The 27,496-nt window shown below is 32.3% G+C and overlaps 3 protein-coding genes across 3 annotated transcripts in view; all 3 read right to left on the reverse strand.

Annotated features, from left to right (window-relative positions):
* The window catches only part of LOC105345300 (protein FAM184A), a 49,654-nt gene extending 37,203 nt beyond the window's left edge, over positions 1-12,451 (reverse strand). Inside the window, exons 1-13 of the mRNA XM_011453413.4 lie at positions 12,355-12,451; positions 10,937-11,056; positions 9,737-9,821; positions 8,824-8,928; positions 7,979-8,040; positions 7,209-7,296; positions 6,717-6,818; positions 6,501-6,526; positions 5,907-5,976; positions 4,909-5,004; positions 1,712-1,731; positions 1,468-1,573; positions 618-734 (exon numbers count right to left, since the gene is read on the reverse strand). Coding sequence (XP_011451715.3) covers positions 618-734; positions 1,468-1,573; positions 1,712-1,731; positions 4,909-5,004; positions 5,907-5,976; positions 6,501-6,526; positions 6,717-6,818; positions 7,209-7,296; positions 7,979-8,040; positions 8,824-8,928; positions 9,737-9,821; positions 10,937-11,056; positions 12,355-12,422 — 1,065 coding nt within the window. The 5' untranslated portion in view covers positions 12,423-12,451. The remainder of the gene's footprint in view (positions 1-617; positions 735-1,467; positions 1,574-1,711; positions 1,732-4,908; positions 5,005-5,906; positions 5,977-6,500; positions 6,527-6,716; positions 6,819-7,208; positions 7,297-7,978; positions 8,041-8,823; positions 8,929-9,736; positions 9,822-10,936; positions 11,057-12,354) is intronic.
* A 4,401-nt stretch (positions 12,452-16,852) lies between these two features.
* Positions 16,853-18,968, reverse strand: LOC105349106 (uncharacterized). The gene is made up of 5 exons (XM_066070856.1): positions 18,852-18,968; positions 18,008-18,135; positions 17,685-17,846; positions 17,541-17,587; positions 16,853-16,966 (listed from the first exon to the last, which is right to left on the reverse strand). Exons 1-5 carry the CDS (start codon positions 18,893-18,895, stop codon positions 16,916-16,918), a joined length of 432 nt encoding a protein of 143 aa, XP_065926928.1. The 5' UTR covers positions 18,896-18,968; the 3' UTR covers positions 16,853-16,915.
* A 917-nt stretch (positions 18,969-19,885) lies between these two features.
* LOC105349105 (uncharacterized) lies at positions 19,886-26,998 on the reverse strand. Its single transcript, XM_011458788.4, has 6 exons — positions 26,898-26,998; positions 26,755-26,808; positions 22,643-22,770; positions 22,321-22,473; positions 20,428-20,474; positions 19,886-19,974 (listed from the first exon to the last, which is right to left on the reverse strand). The coding sequence occupies exons 2-6, from the start codon at positions 26,802-26,804 to the stop codon at positions 19,927-19,929; spliced, it is 426 nt and encodes a 141-aa protein (XP_011457090.3). The 5' UTR covers positions 26,805-26,808; positions 26,898-26,998; the 3' UTR covers positions 19,886-19,926.
* Between the last annotated feature and the right edge of the window lie 498 nt (positions 26,999-27,496).

Raw genomic sequence — 27,496 nt, forward strand, 5'->3', positions numbered from 1 at the left:
GCTCAATCCTATTTCAATTTTGAACAAGAGATTTTGTAAAACACTTATGCCCCCCTCCCTTGGAAACATCCACAAAGAAAATGAACGTAAACTGCAAATAACTGGAATTTTTCTAAGTCCAAGGGTCATAACTCTGTCGAAATTGCTTGATCGTACCCAAAGTAAAACTTGATCTAGATATAATATCATGATAAACCTGTATACCAAATTTCATATCAATATGTGCACCCTCAGTGAAGAAAATGAGCGGAAACTGCAAATAACTGGAATTTTTCTATGTCCAAGGGACATAGCTCTGTCAAAAATTGCTCGATCATAACCATATATCCATGTTTAACCATGTATACCAAATTTCATTCCAATATGTTCATCCATTGCAAAGAAAATGAACGGAAATTGTTGGTGGACCGACGACCGACTGACAGACAGCAGCAAAGCAATATGCCCTCACTTCTTCGAAGGGGGGGCATAATAAAATATCTTTACATTATTTCAATTATATATTTGGAAATAAAAAAGGAGTCACCATGACAGTATAATCTGAGCATGCCATGTGACATTTACAATACTATTTATATAATATTTTTAAAAAGTTTTAAAACAATAGTTTTACTTACCATTGAGGCAGCCTCTTCAAATTTGTCCTCACTAACATCTGTACTTCCAAACAAATAAACTGCAGTCACCTGTTTCCTCTTATTCTGGACTGTATTAAGAGACAGAGATGGGTCTACCTAAAATACCAAAAAAAACCCACACTTTTCTTACTAGAAACTTTTTTAAGTTTACAGAAAATGAATGTGTATATACATGTATATTTAAATTGATATAGATATGAATAGTTTACATGGCAGGAATACGTGAAAACACGAACAATAGTGCATTTATTCATACTTTCCAAGAACACTCTTTACTTTAAAGTTCATTTGTGTTTGTGCGCCACTGAACATGTACATGTATACTGTACGTGTAAAAGAAATATATACAATTTTGAATAAAATGCAATTAAGTGGGGAAAATGCAGTCATTATTTGGAGCAGAACAATCTGACAATGTGATTTAGTCAACCCCTAATCCAATTTTTTAACTAAAAAATACCTACTAGTCATATGTATTTGTTATAAAAGATAAACATGAACATATGTACATCGTACAATGATCGAGTTCTAGAATTTTTTTGGTACATGAAAATGAAAATAATTCTATCTATACATTCATAAAAAAAACCCAAACAGTTAAAGTTCCTTTATCATTCATTCTTGTGACAGATTCAAAACAAATTCAAGCTTGTACTGGCGTCAAAACTGATGCCATAAAAAATGATAAAAATATATACCATATTAAAACAATATCTGTATGTTTTATGTACACTGTATGTACTGCTTGCCTCCAAAATACCTAATATATTTACCCCCCAAAAAACCCACATAAAGCAATTCTAGCTGATTTCTCAAACCTGTAACCAACCTCTAGGAGCCTTTGTCTGATCCTGTTGATATTAGCGCCCTCTTTGCCTATAAATCTATTCCATGCACTGGTATCAGTTTCAAAAGTAAACGCTCTGCTCCTGACACTACAATCAATATACATCAGAATTCAAAACTCAGTAGGAATAGCCTCATCATAATTTTTCAATGCTTTACTTATACATCTACCATAAATATATATTGGACCATATGGATTACACAACATGGGCAGTGCTTATACTTACGAATCCATGCTTTCTTGTATCTAAAAAAAAAAAATGTATATAGGTAAATATACAGTCATGTAAATGGTACAGTACATGTATTACAAGAGGCCCAGGGGCCACATCTCTCACCTGAGCAACAATTGCCTTAATTCTGATCAAATTAGCATTACAGTATCAAAATATCTTGACAACTAAGTACAGTAGATCTTGCTAAAAAAAATAGAAAATCTGCCAATTTTTATCCACCTCTTTTTTGGGGTAAATACCAAGCCCCTTTTGTTGTTGTACCTGTAAGAAGATTTTTCTCTATTCCAATTTACCCCCCCCCCTCCATTTCGTGGCCCCCCTTTTCTCTAGGGAATCATGGTTTCATCAAACTTAAATCTGCATAACCTGTGCTTTCACACTAAGTACTGAGTTTTGGACCGAAAACTTTCCCAGAATATTTTTAAAGATTTTTCTCTATATATTCCTATGTAAAAATTCAAACCGCCATCACGGCCCAGCCCTATCACTAGGGGCTGTGATTTTGCAAACTTGAATTTACACTATCCGAGGATGCCTCTACACAAGTTTAGGCTTTTCTGGCCAAATAGTCTTTAAAAAGAAGATATTAAAGATTTTCTCTATATATTCCTATGTAAAAATTCATCCCCCATTGTGGCCTCACCATACCCCATGACTATTATTTAAACAAACTTGAATCTTTACGATCTTGGGATGCTTCCACTTAAATTTGGGCTTTCCTGGCCTTATAGTTTTGAGAAGAAGATTTTTAAAGATTTTCTCTATATATAAAAATTTATCCCCCATTGTAGCCCCGCCCTACCCCCAGGGACCATGATTTGAACAAACTTGAATCTACATTATCTGAGGATGGTTACAATTTGAGCTTTCCTGGCCATAAAGTTTTGAAAAGAAATTTTTTTAAAGATTTTCTCTATATATTCCTGTATAAAAATGTATCCCCTAATTGTGGCCCCACCCTACCCCTGGGGACCATGATTTGAACAAACTTGAATCTACACTATCTGAGGATGCTTCCACTCAAATTTAAGCTTTTCTGGCCTTATAGTTTTTGAGAAGAAGATTTTTTAAAAAAATTTCGATATATTCCTATGTAAAACATGACCCCCTTCTTGTGGCCCCACCCTACCCCCGGGGACCATAATTTGAACAAACTTGTATCTACATTACCTGAGGATGCTTCCATTTTAATTTGAGCTTTTCTGGCCTGATAGTTTTTTAGAAGAAGATTTTTAAAGATTTTGTCTTTATATTTCTATGTAAAACTTGATCCCCTAATTGTGGCCCCACCCTACCCCTGGGGACCATGATTTGAACAAACTTGAATCTACACTATCTGAGGATGCTTCCACTCAAATTAAAGCTTTTCTGACCTTATAGTTTTTGAGAAGAAGATTTTTAAATTTTTTTTCGATATATTCCTATGTAAAACATGACCCCCCTCTTGTGGCCCCACCCTACCGCGGGGACCATAATTTGAACAAACTTGAATCTACACTACCTGAGGATGCTTCCATTTTAATTTGAGCTTTTCTGGCCTGATAGTTTTTTAGAAGAAGATTTTTAAAGATTTTGTCTATATATTTCTATGTAAAACTTGATCCCCTAATTGTGGCCCCACCCTAGCCCCGGAGACCATGATTTGAACAAACTTGAATCTACACTACCTGAGGAAGCTTCCACTTTTATTTGAGCTTTTCTGGCCTAATAATTTTTTAGAAGAAGATTTTAAAAGATTTTCTCTATATATTCCTATGTAAAACTTGATCCCCCCATTGTGGCCCCACCCTACCCCCGGGGACCATGATTTGAACAAACTTGAATCTACACTATCTGAGGAGGCTCCCATTTTTATTTGAGCTTTTCTGGCCTGATAGTTTTTTAGAAGAAGATTTTTAAGGAATTTGTCTATATATTTCTATGTAAAACTTGATCCCCCCATTGTGGCCCCTCCCTACCCCTGGGGACCATGATTTGAACAAACTTGAATCTACACTACCTGAGGATGCCTCCACACAAGTTTGAGCTTTTCAGGCCGAATAGTTTTTGAGAAGAAGATTTTTGAAAAATACCAACAAATTTTCAAAAATTCTCAATTATCTCCCCTTTAAAGAGGGCGTGGCCCTTCATTTGAACAAACTTGAATCCCCTTCACCTAGTGGTGCTTTGTGCCAAATTTGGTTGAAATCTGCCCAGTGGTTCTTGAGAAGAAGATGAAAATGTGAAAAGTTTACAACGCCGACGACAACGACAACGACGACAGACAACGGACAAATTGTGATCAGAAAAGCTCACTTGAGCCTTTGGCTCAGGTGAGCTAATAAAAAATGTCTGGAAGGACCTTTTAAAACAGTACAATTTAAATCAGTTTGTTGTTACAGCACTGATCGTGCATTAATCTTATAGTTGTTTCCATTTTGAGGTTAGCACATAAAATATATCCAGTAATTTTCGTGTTGCCTTAATTGTCACTTTTTTCATGATGTCTTTTAAACACAAATTATTGAATACGCAGAAATGAAATTTTTTTTTATTTTCTATAAGAAAAATTTAAAATCGCAGAAAATGACTGGCGGATATTAAAAATGCTACACATTTTCCAAATTTTTTGCAAATTTTGTGACACACAAAAAAAAGGGATATACGTAATATGTACATGTATTTACATGTAGCTAAACCTTTTGGAAAAGGACAACAAAATCCCACTTTTCATGAATACTAATGCTTTTGTTGGGTTTTTTCTTAATCCAACAATAGTTTATGTATTAAAGAATCATTTAAAATAACCACCAAAGGAATACAAGTATCACAGATGGCTAGTGAAACTGCATGGCTCTGTCAATTTGCATATCCCAACTTAACTAAAAAAGAGTTTTCGTCGAATATCAAAAACACTTCTGTCCTCCAAGTGACTGGACTCATTTTTCCATGAATTTTAAAACTATATAAATCTGAGGGGAAGTACTAGTTGTTAGTGTAGCACATGTGCAAGCAGATTTCACGATCAAAGTTCGTGACATTGCTGCAGATTTCACGATCAAAGTTCATGACATTGCTTGGTTTAAACTTTTCCTTAAAAGAAAAAGCATTGACCGATTTTGCCATTCTTCAGAATCTTAACTAGTATCAGATATATATATGTCAACCATGTCTGTAATAATCCCACATCCTGTTTTAATTTACTGTACCTTGGCTTTAGCATCTTCCAATTCCTCTCGAGTCTTAGCAAAAATTTTAGCAACATCACCATCTTGTGTCCTATCAAGCTGAATTCGGACACCAGTCTGTGTGAGATTAAAAATACATCATTAACATTGCCATCATGCCGTACATAATCATGTTTCATTTACATTCGTGGGGATTTTTTTTTCCGTGGATTTCATGAAAAATCACAGTTTCAAACATATGTAAATCTGTGGCCAATTGTCTTATCAATACAATATGTTACATAGAAATTTTGCATCAATAAATGTTGGATTTTGGGGATCAACTCAACAACAAAATCCATGGGAATTGATATTCAATAAATCCTAGTGAAACCACAGTATAGCTACATTAAACCCACACCACTTTAATTCACGATATACCTGTAGTACTGTGGATTAATTTTCGTGATTGAGCCTTTGTAGATAATTTTCATCAAATTCAATAAACTCTGAAGTACTAGATCATTACAAGACCTATTCACAATAAAATTCACAATTATTATAATATAGTTCCAATGATGTTCGTACCCCAGGAAATTTTCTCGTTGATAAACAAAAGAAAATTGGTTTACAGTAAATCCAAAATGACTTTTGAAGATTCTAAGAATTCAAATTTTACAAACTGTTTTCCTGTTTTTCAATTTTCATTTTCAAGATGCATTATTACACTTGAAAACAATTTTCAGTGCAAACATTTACCTCCTCTGGGGAAATGAGATTACCAAAAAAATTACAGCTGTAATATTCTATAAACACATTATGCTTAGCATATTTGGTAGAATTTGGATTTCCAATAAGTTTGCATATTTTTGATTTTGTGCATGAAATTCTGAATTGACATATTCATAAATAAACATGCATTTACAGCATTTGGTGTTGTACTTCTTGATTTAGCAGATCCGAAGCTGCTTTCTACCAAAAAAAAAAGGTAAATAGTATACACTGCCAAATGTAATATGTTTACAGTACATCGTAATTACCTCTTGCATACTTGTTATTAACTTCATGAACTGGTTAAATGGTGGATGGTCTAGTTTTACTGTTTCCTTGCTGCAATGCACAACAACATATTTTACATCTCTACAACTTCTTTGTTCTTATTTTTTCTGATTTTCATTTGAAAATCAGAAAAGTGGTTTAACTGAAGTTGCGCTTACATAAAAAAAAAAAACAGGACTGATGGACTGACAAACTGACAGGTCAAAAACATTATTCAGTAAAACACATTTATAGTGAACATGCTTAATTTATGAATTGACACTTACAGTGAAGAGATTTTCATTCTCTGTGACTGTATAAGATTTTGTAAACTTGATGGATATAACGAACTAAGCTTATAGCGAAGCAAAATAGCCAATCCCTGGGACTTCGTTATAACCGTGTTTTACTGTACCCCTCAAAACTTGTTGTAAGGGGTATTTTAATCAACAATAATGCATAAAAGTTTCTTGGTATCTTAAATATACCCCTCAGCAATGTGGAAATGAATGCAACATAAAAATTGCCTTACAATCTATTACATTTGAGTAATGTTTTAAAATCTTTATAAGAAATTATTTATCAAAAAAACTTACGGCCTCTGAAGAACAAGTTGCTTTATCTAAAACCAAAAGAAAATAAATATTAAATAAATTGTCATGAATTTCCTATGCAATTTTCCTTGACGCAATTATAGCACATCATGAATTCCTTGGAAAATTTTAAAGCTTGCTTGTCCTAAAATTTGCTTTAAAATAATTTACCGATGACCGATGTTAATTTAGAATTTGAGCTTAATCAGTCTTGCATACCTTTTCCATTGCTTCGGTGATGTTCTGTTGACCGGGGCCTGTTAAAACCAGTAGGATTTGTTCGTCCTGCAGATCTGACATCACTTTGATTTGAGTAGCAGTCTGAAAACAAATAACAATCAAAATATTGGAAAGTCAGAACCAATAAAGCAAGGCATCTTAGGAACGTGTACTCCTTTTCCAAAATTAAGAAACAACATTAGAATGTTGAGAGCTTTAGGTTCATATGATAGTTTCAATTAATTTGATAAATTTAATTTCACTTTTCCGTAATTGAAATAACTGTAATTGTAAGCATTAACTTTAAAGGTGAAATAATATACATAAATGGGAATACAGCTTGAACAATTATTCTTTGTTTGTATTCAATTTTTTTTTAATTCAGAGTACTTTATCATTCTTGATAATACATGTATCAATTATTCCCATAATCTGATAAAAATATCAATTGAAAACGAGAATTCTCTATGAGACATTTCTGATCAGGAGTACCTCGTTTTGTACATCAAGTAAACTGGAGGACTTTTCATCCAACAAAAAACCAGCCTTGTCTCGGGGTATGAAAACAAGTTCTTCAAGCCTGTAAATAATAAGTTCCTAATCAATAAGAGAAACAATTCTGATCAAAAAAATTTTTTTTTCATAAATATATGGTTTTAAAGGAGCATAGTCACGATTTTGTAAAAATGATCAACCAAAATTTTAGCATCAGTCATAGAGTTATCTAGAAAGATACAGAGCTCACAATTATTTGTTATGCAAACAATGCTCGTGCCATGTTTTTGTTTACATTGGTTCAATATACCAGTAAAAGGTTTTCTTCAAGCTGATTTTTTATCTGTTAATTCTTTTTGAACATAATTACACAGTAACTGTTCCTAGCGTTTCTCACATTAATTTAAGGTCTAAAACTGGAATTTTCTTGTAAATCTTCAAAATGTTACACTTCCATTTTTTGGATTGATAGATTTGTAAAACTTTACCTGGTATAGACAACTTAACATACATGTCTAAATATGTAATACATGGCTATAATACATGGATAATTGAGCACATTTCTACATAAATTTTCACATGTTTACATATTTCATGTAAATGGATGGAATACAATGACAGTATTAGCCACAGAATAATGATTAGAAAAAAAAAATCTTTACAACAATCTTATGTGGATCCAGACCTGCATGTTCTTTAGATTTGAAATTGATATGCGGTATAATTGACAGGTAAACAATGCATAGATGTCTCAGACTCCGTCTTACCTTTCTTGAACAGGCTGTGCCGACCTTATTTCTGCTAAATGGGCCTGTAAGACTTCATTTATCTGTTGATATAATGACAAAAATAAAATATATTTTTTATTACATCAGATCTCTCTATATATATACACACACAAAGCTGGAGACTCTTCAAATCCAACTTAAATAAACAAGTGGGTATTGCCTTTTTTTTGTAAATATGTCTCCCTTTCTCCCATAGGTTTGTAATTTGGAGCAAGTTTAATATTAGTGAAATACTATGATGTTACCTAGTTTAAATGTCACATCAGTGTATTCAGGTTTTGCAAAAACAAAATAAATAAAATTGACTTAAAAATTGGGTCAAATATTTTTAGTAGGGTTGAGCTATGTTTTATATCATCTATATATGGTTTATGTGCTTATCTTAAATAATTCTGTTATAATATGACTCGACTAATATTTTTTAAATAATTAATGACCTTGAAATTCAAATAAAGTCAAGGTAAAAATTTTTGCTAAATTTCACTCTTCATTATCATATCATCTATCTATAATTCAAGTTGGACATCTATCAGTCAAAGGATTTTATCATAGTTACAGTTTGGAAAGAATTTGGAATTTTTTTCTTAATTTGAGTCGTGTAGATAATTGAAGTGTAACATATCTGGCTGTGTATTCTTATTAGCATGTCTGGTGGAAAGCCGCCTCCACTAAATCAAGTACATCACTTTTATGTTATTTGTATACACTGTATGTACAAGAATAGACTTTATTCATAAATACGCTCATTCAAATCCACGCTAACTTGTTGAAGAATAATTTTCTGCCAAACATCGTCCATGCTAAATATCGTATGTTAACAGTACCTCTTTAACTGCCTTTTGAATGTCCTCTGGAGAAGCCGCAGTGATTACGACAGGTATCTTTTTCTCAGCAGTTGATTGGTCAGTCAATTTTAAGGACGCACCTGTCTACAAAAGATCACAGAGAACAATAAATCTACACGTAGCAAACTCCATCAAAAAGTACATGTACGGTACTTATCTTTATTCAATAACATATCTTTTAACATTTCAAAGCTACTATGAGGGGGAATCTCTCCCTTTACTAACTTGACTAAGGGGGATATTTTGCATAAACAAGTTTTCTCATGTAATACAAATTATTGAAATAAATGCAAATACATACACATGTATTAAAATATGTAAAATACAGTATTTAAATGGATTTGCAATCATTTTAAAATAATTTCTATGACTGCCTTGATTAATGTTATGACAGTTATAATTACCAAAACCATAAAATCTTAAACTGACAAACATAATATTATGTAAACAGCTAGGGTTCAACATTAAGATAACTTAAGTCTGTTAGTCTTACACTAATGATGATTATTAAGTCCAATATTTGCCTAGTCAGTCCCGTTGGAGTAGTAAAAGTTCTGCTAAAATTCTTAGCAATTAATTATTTATGTACATTTGTCTGAATTTCTTTGGGCTTCTACCATCTTTCTGGAGCTCCAAATCACATATCAGTATGATGAGAATACATAATGTAGTGGACAGACTATAATTGCCAACCATACAAGTAAATGTAAACAGACACTAGTCCAATTGGACTAATGTATATCAATATTAGTGTCATACCTTAAAAACCTTGAAAATCAAGATAAAAGCTCTTAGACTAGTTGATATTTATGCATATTCATTTTATATTGTGTTTTATTATATCAGATTAAATTATATAAACTAATTTTCAAACCAAAATTTCTTTACATACCTTCTCTGCAATTTGATTGATCTGTGGGGATAAATATGATGCTGATGTTCCTGGTAAATAAATTGTTTTCTTTTCCTCCTTTTGTCTGAAATGTGTTTTACAAATATATTCAGAAAACAGTATTTGATCACCAAATAAAAAATACATTAGTTTGTGTCTGTGTCTTATTTTCCGAGTGTGTGCACAGTCATTTAGGGAGGGCGTGAGGATCAATATTCAAAATTCAAAACACTGTGCATTTTCAGTTAATTAATTTATGTTTCACAGTTGACATCTACAGAAAATATAATTGTGATAGATCCCATCACAGTAACTATAGTACTTCTCTCTTTTTTTGGGCAAACCAACACATAGTTTGGTGAAATATGACGCATCGGCAACTGTTAAATCTGTATGCTATTTAATTATCTTTCCACTGAAAGTTTGTAAAATGTTATCAATTGGCCTTTCAAGAGAGCAGTACCGCAGTTACTGTGAAAGCATCTATAAAAGCTCTGTTCAGAGACCAATAAAACCTATACTCTAACTTAGTCCAAGAGGTTATGAACTTCACAAAATACGTCAATAAATTAAAGCTATAAACATTCTAGCTGTTGTCACTTTAGAACACTCAGTACTTATGTAAAAAACTATTATATTCTACAGTGAACCAACTTTTATTTACAACAAATTTATTTGGCAATTAACCGATGATACTGTAAACCGCCTATCATTCTCTTGCGAAAATTTTTCGCAAGGTTTGCGAGAGCCTCATTGTCACGAATATTGCAAACTAGTATTTGCCATATAGCTGTAGTATAAACATGTGTTGACAAGACTTGGTCACAAAAATTAGGCGCTGCAAACCAGTTCATTACAGGTTAATCGCAAAATAAAGTTGTCGCGAATACTAGTTGGTTTACAGTATACTGGTTCTTCACAACTGATTTTCGTGATCAATTAGTAGACTATCTAGAAAATAAAATATCAGAAAAATTTGGTGACTGGCTGATATCTGCAACAACGAGGCTCTCACAAACCTTGCGACAATTTCCCTCACGCAAATACATATCGGTTTGCAGTATTGTGTATTGAAATCATTCACAAGTATCAAATACCTACACCTGCTGATAATCACTTTGCAAGCAAATGATTAAAGAGAATTAAGTTAAATAAACACTCAGCTGTCTCGGAACTCGATCAATATAAATCAATACAAACCTTTCATTTTTGGTAGATGCTGATCCTGCTTTGTCAGTGGGAGTGTTGGAACAGAATCTTACAGATGCACACAATGGTGACACAGTGTCTCTTTTCAAGAAATGGGATGCATTCTGTTGACTGAAATATGGAAAGATCTAGCTGATACTGATGTTGCTTCCCCCAGAAATAAACATTAAAATTGGTTCATAAACCATAAAATCTAGCTGAATCTGTTATTAATTATGTTTATAATATATTAAGTAACACACCTCAATGATAATGATTGGCTGTTCGTTCGCCTTTGACGCTGTTCGCCCTAGTTTTAGTTTGTCCTAGGTCCGTTTACCCTTGATGCTGTTCACCCTAGGTCCGTTCACCTTATTTTTACAGAGGATTATATATTTTTGTATTCTGATCAATTTAAACATTATGAAGAGATTAATAAATGAAAACAATACCACCCTTTCCTCTTTTACATAATAATCACCAATTGACTGACGGTGACATGATATCGATACGAAGACTTGTGAATTGATTTATTTAATTTTTTTAATGTTACTACATTTTATATTCTTCTGTTTTTATTTTGTAATTATCTTAAATTTCACCTCAAAATATAGTAACCTTACTATGATTATGAAATCTCCGTATATATCTCATTTAGAGATCAAAGGATTGTGTTATGTAAATTCGTTAAAGATAGAATAGGTGGTAATCATCTGCTTAGTTTCTGCATGAGCCAATTAAAGTATCAATTTCTTTAATTGTTAAAAAAAACATCAAGCGAATTATTATAAAAACAACAAAACGGGCTGCAGGAAATGAGCTTATCATCGGCTGGTCAACACACAGTAACAAGGCGCGAACCAGGTTTACGGCGAACAAAGTTTAGGGTGAACAAGGTTTAGGGCGAACGGACCTAGGGCGAACGGACTTAGGCGAACAGGTATATAGGGGGCCCGATACCATAATAATCATGCATGTCATGATGACAAAAATCAATTGAACATTTTACTTTGAAAAGTACTCATATTGTCTAACACCTGCACCTGTTTCCATTAACACCATAAGATCTATTTATCTATTTTTGCTGTTAATATGTCGTTATGTTTTTGACCTCCAATTCTCAGTGTTATTTAAGTGTTGAATAACAATCATAACAAATACAGTGTGTAGCAATGTGCAAGTGGTTGCATCATAGTCAATTTTCATATTTACTGCTAAAGAATGGTGAAATTGTGAATCACTGCAACTTTGTTAAAGTTAATTTCTTTAAAAAAAAAAAAAAGTTTTCACGTGGGTTTCACTATTTGTTCGAATTTCCTCCGTCTTCTGTCTATTAGTTTGATTCTAATTATCAAATAAAGCTACTCACGATCTTTAACGCCTTAACATAAGTTTATATTGAATCATTTAAAGTCGTCATTATTCCATACCTATTCAACACAACGTAGAACCTGTGCAATTTTTGATAATGCACTTTCCGTAAAATAGAAGTTGCCATTTTCTCCCCTCTACATATTAGACAAGTCGTACATGATTGGGAGGGGGGTAACATCCACTTTTTTTAAAATAAAACTTTGCCAAATTACAAAGTTACTATGGTTAGATTCATCTCAAGGTTTCAATATGATATATGTTTCGGAGACGATATGCAATATGCTAAAGTCAGCTATAAACATGACATATAAAAGAAAAATCAAAGTACTGAAAGTACTGATAGTCGGAGGCATCATTTCGGAGGAGATAAATTTAATCATCAAAGTATTGAAGTACTGACAGGAAGTGATTTTATCGATTTCTATTTAATCTTCAATTAACATTATGTAATTTTGCAAGACAAATAGTTTCCTATCCAGATTTTAATTACGCACATTTTAATAATACGAATTTTCGTGCTTTTCCGACAATTTTAAGAATTCCGGGAAAACATCATATGAATCATGTTTAGTAATTTTTAAAGATAGAATTAATTCAATCAAACTATGTATCAGAAATGAAAATATTTCTCAAAAATTAAATGGATCCAAGCAATATTTAACTCCAGTCTACTTCAACCAGACGCTCGGTTGTCCCGTTAATACCCGACAAGCAAGGGAGACTCTCTGCTTGACGAAGATTTACAGAGGCAGCCGAGCGTCTGATTGAACGAGACTATATTGAACTCTTGCGAAGGAACACATACGACTACAAAAATTATCTAAATTGTTCATACCATTTAAATCTGATTATTTTCACATTTTTAAGTATTTATAAATAAGTTTCCTTGAAAAACAATGCTTCAGGATACATTACATCAAATTTATCGATTATTTTCGAGAACTAACTTAAAGTCTTGCCAACGGCGATGATTTGTTCTTCGGTACAAACACAGTTTCATTTCCTATTTGCCAGAGTAACTGCATAGGAGAGAGTTGCTTAAAATCAAAACAAATTTTAAGGTATAGAAGGTTTGGAGTTTTCATTATAAGAGTTTGCAATACTAAATACTACAGGGTAGAAACTACTTTTGAACTGGTTACATATTCGTGCTCTTTTATGAAATACAAGTATGCCAAAATTAAGTATTTTTGCAAAACAGAAAATTGTTTTGTTATCATGATTATAAATAATGATTCACAATATATGCTAAAATTTATGATAAATAACCAGTAAAAACTTTTGAACAGCGAACTTTTTTCATATGTAAAATTCGTCCCTGCTTGAAAACCCCTAATGTTTGGTAATACATGCATGATCTCAATCTAAAAAGTTGTCGTTCTTTTGCAGAATGTATGATTCGATTGTAGAGAGTGATCAAATATATTTACACTTTTCATACAACTTAGACGAATTTTAATTGCGAGAAAAGGGGGGGGGGGCAGCCTTCATAACTCTGTAGGAACTGACAGGACTGAAATTACATGCCCAGTTTATCGATTGCTCAAAAACTTCACCACCTAAGAAAAATCACGGACTACATGAAATAATCGTGATGGTGTCAGACTCAAACTGTCATAGAAGACGATTTGGCTGTTTCTTTTAACTAACGCACTGATGTACGTAAACAATAATTTATTTGATTTTCTCTTATTTTTTTTGTAATCAATTTATTAATTTGTTAATGGAAAGACGTAAATATAAACAATAAAATGCTTTCTTTGAAGATTCATGCGGGTTATGAAGGTAGCGATCATTGCAGAAAAAATTCACATAGCCCGCTCACGCGGATTATGTATTTTTCTGCAATGTCGCCATCTCATCTTCCGCATGAATGATGAAAGAAAACATTTTATTGTTTAAATGAAACGATTCTCTTCATGAAAAATCAAAGTTATATTTTCAGTGCAACATCGTCCGTTTTCAAGCTAAATGTAATGTCAAAGTCATAGATTTCATTGACCATAATCTTGTATAATCGAATATTTCCTATATCTTTAAAGATGTCTTTCTAAAGGGGATTAATAGGGTCTAAAGATGAAAACAACCATGAGGTTTTTTTGAAAATTGTTCAGCAATGATATGGAATTAGGTCATGGATGCAGTAGAAAATTAATTAGTTTCCAGAATTTATAAACTTTTTTGGTTCTGAATCAGATTTATGTTCTATTTAAAATATTCCCTTTAAATTAAAATGCGACGTATTTCGTGTATATAATCGTGTATATTTTGCTTTAATTCACAATTTATTGCAGATATTTTTGGGATATATGCAGATTTATTTCCTCAGAAAAATCCCATTTTCTTGAAGCGATGCCCTTGGGAATTAGGATGGTTTTAATTTCTGAAGAGAATAAATCTTCATTTCTCCGTCACCATCATGAATAAATGTATGATATCATATTTTATATGCCGTTTTTACATTACAATGCTCTAATTACCACAAATGACGTTATAAAAGTTACAAAACGATCCCATTGTTTGTTTGTTTGTTTGTATTTTTTTTGTGTAACAAATGAAAATATTCGTTTTCTAGCGTCAAAGACAAACGAATAAATATCTAAAGGTGGCTTTTATTGTAAACAAATCGGCAGGAATAGTTCGTTACGTAGACACCTCATACAGTGTTGTATTGGTCTAGACCTGCAATTATACCTTTGGATTTTTCCCTTTGTTCACGCATCAAATATCGTCAAAATATAAATAAAACTTATTTTAAAAGTTACAGGTTTTCCCCTTGCTTAATCATTGGAGAAAAAATTGTGAAATTGTTAAAAATGTAGAAAAGAAGTATTGAACTATTTCACCATGGATCGGACAATATTTATCAAGCATCGGACAGCTATAGCAGTGGAGTAGAGATTTAAAATAACAACATTTTCTGGTTTTGATGCAAAAATACAAAGGTTCGGAAATATTAATTTATTCAATTGTTATTCATATTTCTTTAAATGTAAATCCTCAAATCTACATATAGGAATTTAGACTAGTGCTTCTGTTTAAAGGAATATTTATCATAAGGGGTTCTTTATCGTGCCAGCTCCTACGGGCACTTTGGACTAAAAAGGCTGTGTCCGTAAAACTCGATTTTTAAGTGGTTTGAGGAAAATGTTTGTATCAATTATTTTTTTAAATTTTTATTTTACTTCACATTTAAAGTATATCACAATGAATGGGCACATAATCTCCATATTATTAGAAGAAATCATGCAGTGAAAACTGTCCGATGCATGGTTAATTTGTGTCCGATCCATGGTGAAATGAACATATGGTGCAATAATGACCTTGACATTAATTGTTCATATTTCTTGGACTTATTTTAATAAAATTTTGTTTCAAAACTTACTTCTTTCTAATTATTTTACGCAGAGAGTGCATTTTCACTAGTTCAAAATCAAACGCACAACATTCAAATAATGCTTTAGTGTAAAATCTTCATAACTAAATTTTCAATAATGGCGTATTTGATGTCATTTTACGATGGCTATATTGCTATTTCTTTGACAATGTGACTGTCAAATTCTTAATAATGATAAAGTTCATTTGTTCTAATTCAGGAATATACGAAACAACACATGAGCGCATGCACATTTATTTGTATATTTATAAACAAAGTCGTCCGATCCAAGGTATGTGTCCGATGCATGGTTAAATCACCCTAAATGATTCTTTTGGTGCTAGAATCATTATGACGTCATAATTGATTTGATTAATCTTTTCCCGTATATTACGGCTTTAAGGGAATTATTTAGAAAATAAAACAAAATTTTGACATTCTATATTTAATCACGGGAAAAGTCGTCCCGGTACCTATATTCAATTTGAAATCATTTTAAAGAGGAGGTCAAGAGCTTGTTTAATGCCGTTTTTGGAGAGACTGTAGGCATTCTAGATATATTTCATTAGTCAAAAATGGACAAAACTCCGAGATTTGTAACTTTTATCTATCATATTTCATAGAAAAATCGTTGTTTAAAACATGATTCTTCATCGTGTTTATCAAAAATTTAAGCCCCGGTACACTCTATGAAACAAAGATATTGTTATGAAGCATCATGAAAAGAATTTATATCTCGAATTTCATAAACCTGTAGGCACCTTTCATTTACTAGATTTTGACCTTAAGATTACTTTATTAGGTGCATTTCAAAATTGATCTTGGTAGGCGTGGTATATTTTCATCACATGAATCTCTGCTATTAATAATCCATTCCGAAAGCATTCTGGCACCAAGAAATGGGGGCTTCGAAATAACCATCAAATAAATTCTATCAAAAAAGTAATTATATATTTAGAATGTTTTTCGGAGGTTTTTACCAAATAAAATAAAACTAATTATGAATGATAAAGCGGATAGTCTTAAATATTTTCATTTGGAACGTAAATACATATATGTATATTAGGTAAACCTTTTTTTTTTATTTTCGAATTTCTTTTACTATTACTTTAGTAGAATTCATTCGTGTCTGACTCATTAGATATATACTTTTACACTGGCACATTAATTTGAGTTCTTGTTTAGTAATATATTTTTTTTAGGAATCTTTCTTTTATAAGGAAAATGTGACAACAACAAAATTATCGACCGTTGTGTCCGTTGTGTCCTTGGTGCATCTCATGATGAATCACCTAAAATGAATGAGAGAAATTAATTTCAAATTATCTTAAAAGTATACAAAACAACTTTCATTTTTATACATTTTCGAAAGAAATTCCCATTTTTTTTGGGGGGGGGGGGTAAAGAAAGGAGTAATTTAAACTAATTTTAATTTTAACATAATTAATAAAATTAGTTAATTATATATAGTGTGAAAAATTTGATACTAGTAAATGTACGTCGTCGCTAGCTTTATGTCTTTAAGTTTTAACTAATTACATTTCTCTTTTAATCAACTTTTCATAGAAGTTGTTTAAAAATATTTTTAGAAAGTAAAAGAACATTGCCATAACAATAATTTAAGGAGGCTCGGTGATAGACAAATTAACCATAAGATCAACCTTAAATTAAATTAGATTAATTAAAATTTTTAATTTAATATTTTTGGCCAAAAACCCTTATTTGGAAAATATTTCAGCTTTTAAATTTGAATGTTTTCCTATATCTTTATACAGCGCTTTTCGTCTGAAGGAGATATACGTAGGTATATATACTAAAGATGGCCACAGCCATTCTGCCCTTTTAATAATGCAAAATGATACTCACATTGGTAAAGAAATGGTCATAATCATGTCTGGTCACCTGGCCGTCGCCTGTAATATAATCAGAAATTAAACTGGGCCTACTTCCAATAAATCAGATATAATTTAGTATGTAGATTATTTTGATATGTAGATAATTGGCATGTACCATTGTGGTCCATTTGGCTGAACAATGTATCAACGTATTCAGTTCTTTGCAAGAAACCGTCCTTGTTAGTATCAAAGTGGTTGAAAACATCGTGAGTAAGTTGGCTTTCAGCAGATGCTCCGTCGTATTTTGTATATTCAGCATAGGAAAGTTTGCCGTCATCTTCAAATAAATCCGTTTACATATTACATGTGTTACTCATTGTTACTAATTTACGTATAGTGCTCACAAACTTGTTAATTTGGCATTATACAATACTGTTCGTAAAGGGACTCTCCCGATAAAGACTCTTCGTTATAAGGTAATGATTTTAAAATTCTTACGATCAACATCTAAGTAGTCAAATACTGCAGCGAGTTCCCCCTTAACCATCACACCATCGTGGTCGGTATCTACGTATTTAAAAGTTCCGTCTATAAACATTTCTATGTCATGGTGATGGTACGTCTGTCTACAAAAGGAAAATGAATTTAGAATCATTTTATCAAGACCTTGGACATTCAGTAGGACGTAGCTATCTAATTCTTGCGCCAAAACAAGTTAAAAATGACGCGGTTTCAGGCGAAATATGCACCGATTGCGTTGTCTTAGTTTAAAAGCCAGACAAACCTTGTTGATTTTAGAGAACCACGGCTGAGTGACCGACACTGAAATAGATCTACGTCACATTGCTGTTTGACACAACTACCCAAAGTCCAAGCTCTTGTTAAAATGGTTCTACTTCTTAGCATCACTTTGTATTTTCTTTTTCTATCCACATGCCGTTACGTTTTAAAGAATATCATTTCCAAGACAATTTTAAAGACAAGTTTTAAATGTCTGATAATTTCAGTGAAATTTACTGTTTCTCTTATTATATCAGCGGTCATATTGTAATCTACAAACTTAACTGTATATATGTTATATCTTGAACATTTCCTATCAAACTTAGAATAATAAGGGTTAAGACTTTTCTCTGATATGTATAATACGTAAATTTTATTCAATGTCAGCGAATTGCGTCGACAAAAATATATCGTTAAATCATTGTTATCTATTCGCAATAGGTGTACAACCACCCAAAAAAAATGATCCGAGAGTTAAATAATAAAGTAAAGTATTTATAAAATGCTGAAAACATGATATAGAATATCTTTTTTATCATCAACATTGAAAAGATAAACTTACGAAAGCACAGTTCCCATCATGAGCGTAAAGAGTAAGCACTTCATGTTGTTGTTTTCTAAAACCAGAATATTTTTTAGAAAGAATCGATGAATGAGAGCGAAAATAGAAATGTGGAATGAAAAAAGATGAGACACGGTTCCAGTTAGTATTGTAACGGGGAGACGTAATTGCCTTTATATGTTAGTTGTCTAAGTAGATAAGAAACAAGACAGATAGGGTCATTATATAATTATAAAAGTCTTTCTGATATAGGAAATTTCCGATTCGTTTTATTTCGCAATCATACAGTGCAAACTTATCTTTGTTGCTTAATAATCGGCACAATCTCCATTCACGAACATGGATCTGTTTAAACAGAATAGAGAGTTGCTATTACTAATATCGTATATTCGTAAAGTTACATGCATGCAGTTACTGTAATTCGTTCAATGTATTCCAGAATTAGAACGTGTGTTAAATCTTCTGGTCGTATTTCTGATTTCTTTGGAAATCATGTTGGTCATTTACAAAAAGTGTTGTCTCCCATGTTGTTACTAGCGCTAGCAACTACGTTTACTTAGTCTTTTTCACTGGAATACGCATGCTCGACTCCATATTAGGGGATTCTGGGAATATCGTACTTCTATTGATAAACTGTACCATTTGAATTTCGTTTCATCATTTTCACATGAAGTTTTGTGTTTGATTGTACATGTCAAAAAGTAACAGTAGCTTAGGTCTTATAATGCAAGGTTATTGTAACATGTTCAGTAAAACTTTGAACTCGAACTCTCTTTGCAAAGCGTTTCGTAAACAAAGCGTCTTCTTGAAACAGACTTGAAATTAAAATTGGTTGTTTCACCAGTTGGACCACCAGTAAGCGACCAGAGGTATTAACTGGGGTGAGAAAAATCATCATACAAAGCTACATATTTATTACATATCAACAAGAGACTAAAATGGGCGAGGGTAATCTATATTTCAAATTTCTTTTAATTTCCCAATTTTACGTTAATTTTAGACAAAATTTACAAAACAAGACTCAAATTCACATGAATAATTCATCATTTATTTAGTGTACAGGTGTACAGGATCCCTAACGTCCATTATGCCCGTGTTGCTGCTGTAGAATATGATGAATCATCTACAAGAAAAATACAGAAGCGATAGTTACACTTTTTTCAAACCAAATCTATACTTTGTTCGAAGTTCTTAAACAATTATTTCTAGGTTTTTATTAACACCAACTGTACCTATTTTTAAATTAAAAAAAATGAAGTGAAATTTACCAAGAGAGAGTGCTTCATTTATGCATTAATTAGGAACATTTAAGAGGAATAAAGAACATTCTGAAGGAGGTTATTTGTCTTGTTTGTAGAAAATCGGAACTTTTTGAGACACATTGTTTTTTTTCATTCCGGACGGATTCTTCCATTTCAAACCTCATGCATACATATTTTTAATATATTTATTTTAGGCGATGTAATTTAACGCTGGGTAAAGACAGACACATTTCAAAGTTAAAATCATGCGATTTCTTTAGATTTAATTGTTATTCAATGTTTAGTGGATATCAGTTAGTTACTAAATTACTTACATTGGTGTAGAAGTGATCATAATCATGTCTTGTCACTACGTTGTCCCCTGTTAAATATCAGACAAAATATTTTCAAATTCTAATAGATCATATTAGATGATACAAATGTGTTTTAATAAGCCGCACACAATTTGACAAAAAGGATCTCGCGATAAATGACAGAAATCATGCTCTTTTTACTTAGTACTAGATTTATGTTTGATTTCTGATTAACTCGGTACGTACCAGAAAATAAAATTACAATCATTTATATTGTTCTCTAATTCCACTTATTTACCCTACACTAACACATGTATAGTATTGTCCAAATTACGTTTTGGTTCTTTTTGACTGTTCTATATTCAAAGAAATAACTTTATTTCGCAATGCATCAAAATCAATCAAAGTACACGTGTAACTTCGGGTAATAATGTCCAGAGGTATTAATTTGAATACTGTAGACCAAAAATTACTGATACTTTATAACTAAACTTTAAAAAGTAGTTAAGTTAAACTGCGAATCTGTTATCATTTTGGAAAATATGTATTGACCGAGATACAACATTCTTTCTGAAAAGTTCATTTTAAGAGGGTTCGATGGTAGTGGCCAATTTTGGACTATATTAGTCTCCTTTAGAAGAGAGCTCTTAATGAAAATATAAGAAAAAGGTAAAACATATGGATGTTTTCTTTACTAAATAATAGTTTATAGCTTCACAGTTCATATTTTTTAAATCATATCTTAAAAATTGAGATAGATCTGATGGTGAATTTGGTGACCATCTAGCCTCCTTAAAGTGAATTTTAAAGCTATACACGCTATAATTTGCGTCAATTTTGAATGACAGTGAAAACGCATGTGTTTGTCTACTTATAAAAGTTATCCTTAATCTGTAAATTACAAGGGTGAATTCCATCTCGTTACAAAGATATAGATTTTTAATTGTTTCTTTTCCTGCCAGGAAAATATACCTTTTCATGAATATTGATGAAGGAAGAGCAAACCGACCTGATTGCGCATGTCCGCGGAGAACTAGATGGTCGTTATTGTTTGCCTAATTAAATATCCAACTTGATTTTTAATATGCTTAACAGTTGTTAAATTGAAATACATACATGTATAATGAGTAAAATACGCTTGTCATTCACGATACCCTTACTTCTGCATTAACACTTATAGGATCTATAAATAGCACATAGGGGAAAAACACAGGTCTACGTCATTTTTTTAAAGGAAGTATTCATATCTACTCACAGGCTTGTATTTTTTTCTTTTGTTTGTACTCGTATATCGGACAAATTTATGCTTTACTGAAAATATCCTTTCCTTTGTGAAACTATCACAATTATGAAGATGTTGACCCTTCTCCAGTTTTGGTATGATAGGCTAAATTTAGCTGTCGATATCACGTGATAGATTGATATTCACGAGGAGGCATTACTTTCCTGGCAGGAAAATAAATATTTTTTATTGTTTAATATTTGATATATTTGTTACGTGATCGAATTGAGCATTATAATTAACAGAATAAAGGTAACTTTTATTAGTAATCAAACACATACATTTTCCCCTTTATTCAAAATTGACGCAAATTATAGCGTGTATAGCTTTAAATAACTCAATTCTTAAAAAAATTTAATATGTTTCAAACAAAGGACATTTTTGTTACTAGATTTACAAGTAGGAAAGCAAAGGCAAAGAAATGGTTCCAAAAAGTAGTTTCAAAGATTAAATGCATATTTGTTGGAAAGAAACAGTTGTATGTATAGATATTAACCAATGAATTGTATACTAGTAGTTAAAAGCCTTGTGTAAAGTTTTGCATCATCATTTGGCTCACTGAATCTTAAACATTACCTAACGTTAGCCAAAAAAAAAGAAGCATGAAATGTACAAGCTATCTATTGACTGACCATTGTGGTCCATTGCTCTGAATGGAGTGTCAACATATTCTGTTTTCTGAAGGACTCCATCTTTGTTTGTATCATAGTGGTTGAAGATATCTCGCTGAATTGGGTCAGAGTTTGTAACATTGATGTATTCCTCAAATGAAAGCACGCCATCGTCTGCAGTATACGTATTTATTCGAAGAAATAAACATTAATCTAATTAAACGAAAAACTCACTTAAAATTGATAAATAAAGAAACAATGTGGGGAATAAAACTTGTTTTAAGCTTCTCATATTTTCATATATTGCACGGTTCTTAGATTTAAAATGATAAAATTCTATTACCATTAGTGTCCATATAATCGAATCCCATGCTTAGCTCCTGGTATTGTAAGTGTCCGTCCTTGGGGTTGAAATCAACTAAATCAAAAGTCCTATCCACAGCTAAAGCAATGTCATGATGATGACTTTGACTGAAAAAATATCAATCTTCGGTTTGGAGTGTCCGTTACTGTATCAAGTAGGCCAAAACATTAAGATGTGAAAAAAAACTCAACTCTACCAAACTTGATCAGACATTTAAAAAAAAAGAATCAAAATGTGTCTGTTAAAAGTTCCTTCAATTAGTCAATGTGGTTATAAAAATGTGTGTAAATTTTGATCGAAAAAAATTATTTTATGCGTTTTGCATATGCCATGGTTTAAAAGTTATCGCCAAATCTTATTATGTGAATTGTTCTGAGTTGTGCGTATACTGTGGTTCATATGGTTTAAAAGTGATCATCAAAACATGGAATATTCGCATACATATTGCATTACGCGTTGTGTACATGTATATATACTGTGGTTTAAAAGTTATCACCATCTTGAAATATTCGTATACATATGTACATATTACGGTATGTTATGCGTTGTGCATATACTGTGGTTTAAAAGTTCTTACCAAAACTTTCATACATAAACATTATGCTTTGAATTATCATTCCTGTGAGTAAACTATTTGAAAAAAAGAAATTTCTAATTATACATATATGTATAAATCTAAGCAATTTCAAATAGTACATTTTGGGCTCTTATATCATACATTTAATTAAAACTTGTATGGTTACTACAGTACCGTCAACGCGGATCCCGTATTTTCCGCGCACCCCCGCGGTCCAAATTGCAACGCGGTTTAAAACAGGTGTCTCAGGTAAAACCGCGTACCCCCGCGGTAGAGTTGTCCAGCAAATCAACACCGCCGCGGTCTTGACGATAAATTACAGGTTAACATAAGTATCGAACTGAAACGCGAGTTATCTCCCTCGACTAAAAAATAATTGACAGCTACACGACCCTACATGTATACATGTATATATCATTTTAATTAATGGAACGATCTAGAATAACATACGATATGTATTTTTTAAATGTTAAATTTATAGAGTGTGTTTAAAATCATTCATCAATGCTTCTTCATTTAGATACTTGACAGTGTATTTTTACATTCCATTCAAATTGACATAAAAAATTCAAAAATTGATAAGTATGCGTGGCAGTCGGATTATAATTTTTGTTTATTCAGTCTTGTTAAATTGTGAACAAGTAATGAAAGTTTCCTATTTAATCTACGTAAACTGCATACCGGGTAAATTAAATTGATGACATGCTTTTGCCGATCTATATATGTCCGTGCGATCGAGTTTCAACAAACTTTCAAACAGTTTGCAATTGTAATATAGAAAACAATAAGTACACATTTAAATGTATTTATCATATTTGTATTTTGTGTGTATTTTATGTTCTTACTCAACTTCATCATAGGCAAGGTTTTCTGTACAAATGATATAATTCACGATCTGGAAAACAGTTACTTATTATATAAGAATATTCGCAAAGCGGTTTATGGCAATAAAAGGTCGCGAGGATATTTTTCAGGTTAACATCAGAGTTCGATTGATAATACTAAAATAATTGTTGTAACTACTGTCTTTAACTAGATTATTTAAGGTGTTATTCTTTACAAGAAATGGAATGAGGTTGTTACATCACAAAACAACATGGGAAGTTGTACATGTTATTAAATGCATACATCTCGAGTTACTTTTAAAAAATTCAAATGCCAACTATTTTGTACACATTTCCTTTATTGTGTATATCAATTATAAGTCGCGATCATTTCCTGTGTATAGTGATTAACAAACCCAGGGTAGAAAAAGGCATGCCCTATGGGTTTTCACACCTATTCAAGACAAAAGAAAATCTCCAAATTGCGTACGGCTTCGTCTAACCGTACAACTATCTTACAGAGGAGGCTTCTTGATTTAGTGTCGCCGATCTTGATTTTATCTACGATCTTTATATGTGAGAGAGAGAGAGAGAGAGAGGTAATGTTCTTTAGCCCCCCCCCCCCCCCCCACGACGCCACTGCATTCAATTCAAATATACTAATATGAAATATTCCTAAGTTTAGTATTCATAAAAAAATAGGGACCGTATACATTGTGATTGAATCTAATATGCAGTTTCTGTCTGAGTGCTTCACCTGTCAATCAAATCAGCCCGCGAGCTGCACCACGTGCTCCTTCCTTGATAAAGGAAAACAGTTTCGTTCTATTAGTTTTTAGGTACAGGAAAAAAAGAAGTTTGTGTAACAATAAAGTATTTAAACACTGTTTATGATGTTTAATTTAATGTTTGACACTGTGTTTGTGAAGTTTAGTTCGTATACAACGTTATTTTAAAAAAAAGAAAACTAATTCTCTCTCTCTCTCTCTCTCTCTCTCTCTCTCTCTCTTTCGGGGGAAGAGACAAGTTAAACACCTTTTACAGTTTAAGAAGGCAGTAAAATGAAACAATTATTTATTGTTACTGTTAGATAAATTGTTTGATATACGGGTAGAATTCCTGGATGTCACTTGTTGCAAGGAATATCCACCTGCCTCATACCCGTGTATTCTGTGCGTTCAAGCGAAGAGTAATTTCCTGTCTGTGCGATGGTTTCACGCCTTTGTGTAAAACAAGGACAAATACAGTACATTTTGACAGAGATTAAAACGTTGGAAAGGGGAAGGGGGGGGGGGGGTAGAAAAAACGTTATAATTCGCAACTGATACGACATAATATGTGTAGTAGCTTCATATTCAACACACATAAAATGATATCAATATCTTTTTATATTTTAAGGGTAAAGTAAAATTTTCATATTTTGCCGTTGATCGTATGGTATACGTACACCGCGTAGCGTGTGCTTGTAACGGACTAGGTTAATTGTCTTGAGTATTGACTCTCTCTCTCTCTCTCTCTCTCTCTCGTTTAGTCTATATTGAAGGTTTCAGGTTTTTGCGGAGGGGGTGCATCTTAAACACGTTTAAAAGTTAAACAGATAACAGTAAAATGAATAACTATTTATTGTTATTACTGTTAGTAAAATTGTTTGAAAAACATGAAATTCCTGATGGTCACTCGTTACACGGATTATTCACCTGTCTCATATACATGTACATGTACCGGTGTATTCTGTGCGTTCAAGCGTGGAGTGATTTCCCGTCAATGCGATGATTTCACACCTTTGTGTTAAACAATTGGGACTGAAGTCAAGTACAATTTACATGTACTTTGACAGTCATTAAAACGTTGAAGAAGTGGAGGGGGCGGTTACGAAAAACGGTATTCGCAGCAGATACTACACGTACATTTGTGTTGTAGCTTCATATTGAACTCGCATAAAATTATATCAATATAACTTAGTATTTTAAGGGTTGAGTAAAATTGTCATATCATGCCGTTGACCATAGGTAAACTTTCTCCGTGTAGCATGTGCCTGTCACGGACTAGATTAATTGTCTTGAGCATCGAGAGAGTGTCGTAAAACGAGCTACAAACTGATATGGATTAAAAGCATTTTTGTAGTCGGAACTGTATAAATCATTAAAAAATCGAAAATTAATATATTATAGTTCTTACCCTCTTCTTCATGTAGATTATATTATAAAAATGAATAAATATTTTTGAAATAATAGGTATATCAACAGTTACAAATGTACATGAAAATTATTACGGGTGCAGATGATTCTTTAATTAAAATATCTCTAAAATAATTGATAAGGAGTTTTGAAAACGTGCATTAAAAATACGTAATCATTTTATGTGAAATAAAAACAATACATCAGACATGGCCAGTATAGAATGACTCTCAGTGTTAGGTGGCCGTCTTAATGTCTAATAGCATACAGGTAAAAATCTTCGATCACCTTGTTCAACGGTAGGTCACACCGCCGCGGTTAAACATGGCTGCAACGAGGACCGCGATGAATTAACCGCGATGGTGTAACGCGGAAAGGATTTAATAACCGCGGGGGGAGCGCGGTCAAATACGGGATCCGCGTTGACGGTACATGTATGCTTCTTCTGTAATTTTCCGTTTAGAAAGGATCAATCAATGTTGTTTTACAGTACTGTTAGGTAAACCTACTTACGAAAGCACTATGGAGATAAAACTGGCAAACGCTACAGCATGTAACTGCATCCTGCTGAAAATTGAGCGAGAAAGAAGAAGAGATTATGTTTAATAGGTTACTTTCAATGCATTGGCATACTGAATTTTTTCATAAACTGTTACCTGTTTTACGTGGTATGGTAAGATTGTGTGAACAACCGTTATTTATTGGAAACAGATAAGAGTTGTGTTATATCTAGGCGAATAATGGGCACAATGAATTTCAAGGCTGTAAGAACAACGTTTGTAAATGTAAAATATAATTGCGCAATAATACAATATATAAAAATGTATATGTTAATATAAAGTCCACGAACAGTATAGATAATGTTGATTATAGGAACTCAAAAGTGAATATTCGGCACACTTAGTTCTGAATACTTAGTTTAGTAGTTCATGTACATGTTTCATAATTGTTTATACTGGCACGTTCATATTATTGCAAATTAGATAAATAAATACAAATAAACATGTTTTCATAATAATAAGGAAGTGTATACATTGAACCAAAGCTTTAAGTGTTCAAGCAATATAATTTATTGATCATATGAAATAAACGTGTTCGTTTGTCTTGTCGTTGGGGTAGGTGATTTCCATCTACCTTCCAAGTGGTTAAGAACGATGTAGCAATGGTCGGTCGGCAAGATTTAAGTGTTTTTCATTTAAAGACTTAAATAAATCGCATATCATGTCATTTATATAAAGCACATGCTGAAAACTAA

The sequence above is a fragment of the Magallana gigas genome, chromosome 9, assembly GCF_963853765.1.
Source record: "Magallana gigas chromosome 9, xbMagGiga1.1, whole genome shotgun sequence".
Taxonomy (NCBI): domain Eukaryota; kingdom Metazoa; phylum Mollusca; class Bivalvia; order Ostreida; family Ostreidae; genus Magallana; species Magallana gigas.

Excerpts from the sequence above, each read along its gene's own strand:
- LOC105349106 (XM_066070856.1), bottom strand. The coding sequence starts at position 18,895 with ATGAAGTGCTTACTCTTTACGCTCATGATGGGAACTGTGCTTTC. Across the intron at positions 18,136-18,851 it reads ATGATGGGAACTGTGCTTTC|ACAGACGTACCATCACCATG; the intron begins GTAAGTTTATCT and ends TTCCTTTTGTAG. Across the intron at positions 17,588-17,684 it reads CAGCCAAATGGACCACAATG|GCGACGGCCAGGTGACCAGA; the intron begins GTACATGCCAAT and ends ATTATATTACAG.
- LOC105349105 (XM_011458788.4), bottom strand. The coding sequence starts at position 26,804 with ATGCAGTTACATGCTGTAGCGTTTGCCAGTTTTATCTCCATAGTGCTT. Across the intron at positions 22,771-26,754 it reads TTTATCTCCATAGTGCTTTC|TCAAAGTCATCATCATGACA; the intron begins GTAAGTAGGTTT and ends ATATTTTTTCAG. Across the intron at positions 20,475-22,320 it reads CAGAGCAATGGACCACAATG|GGGACAACGTAGTGACAAGA; the intron begins GTCAGTCAATAG and ends GATATTTAACAG.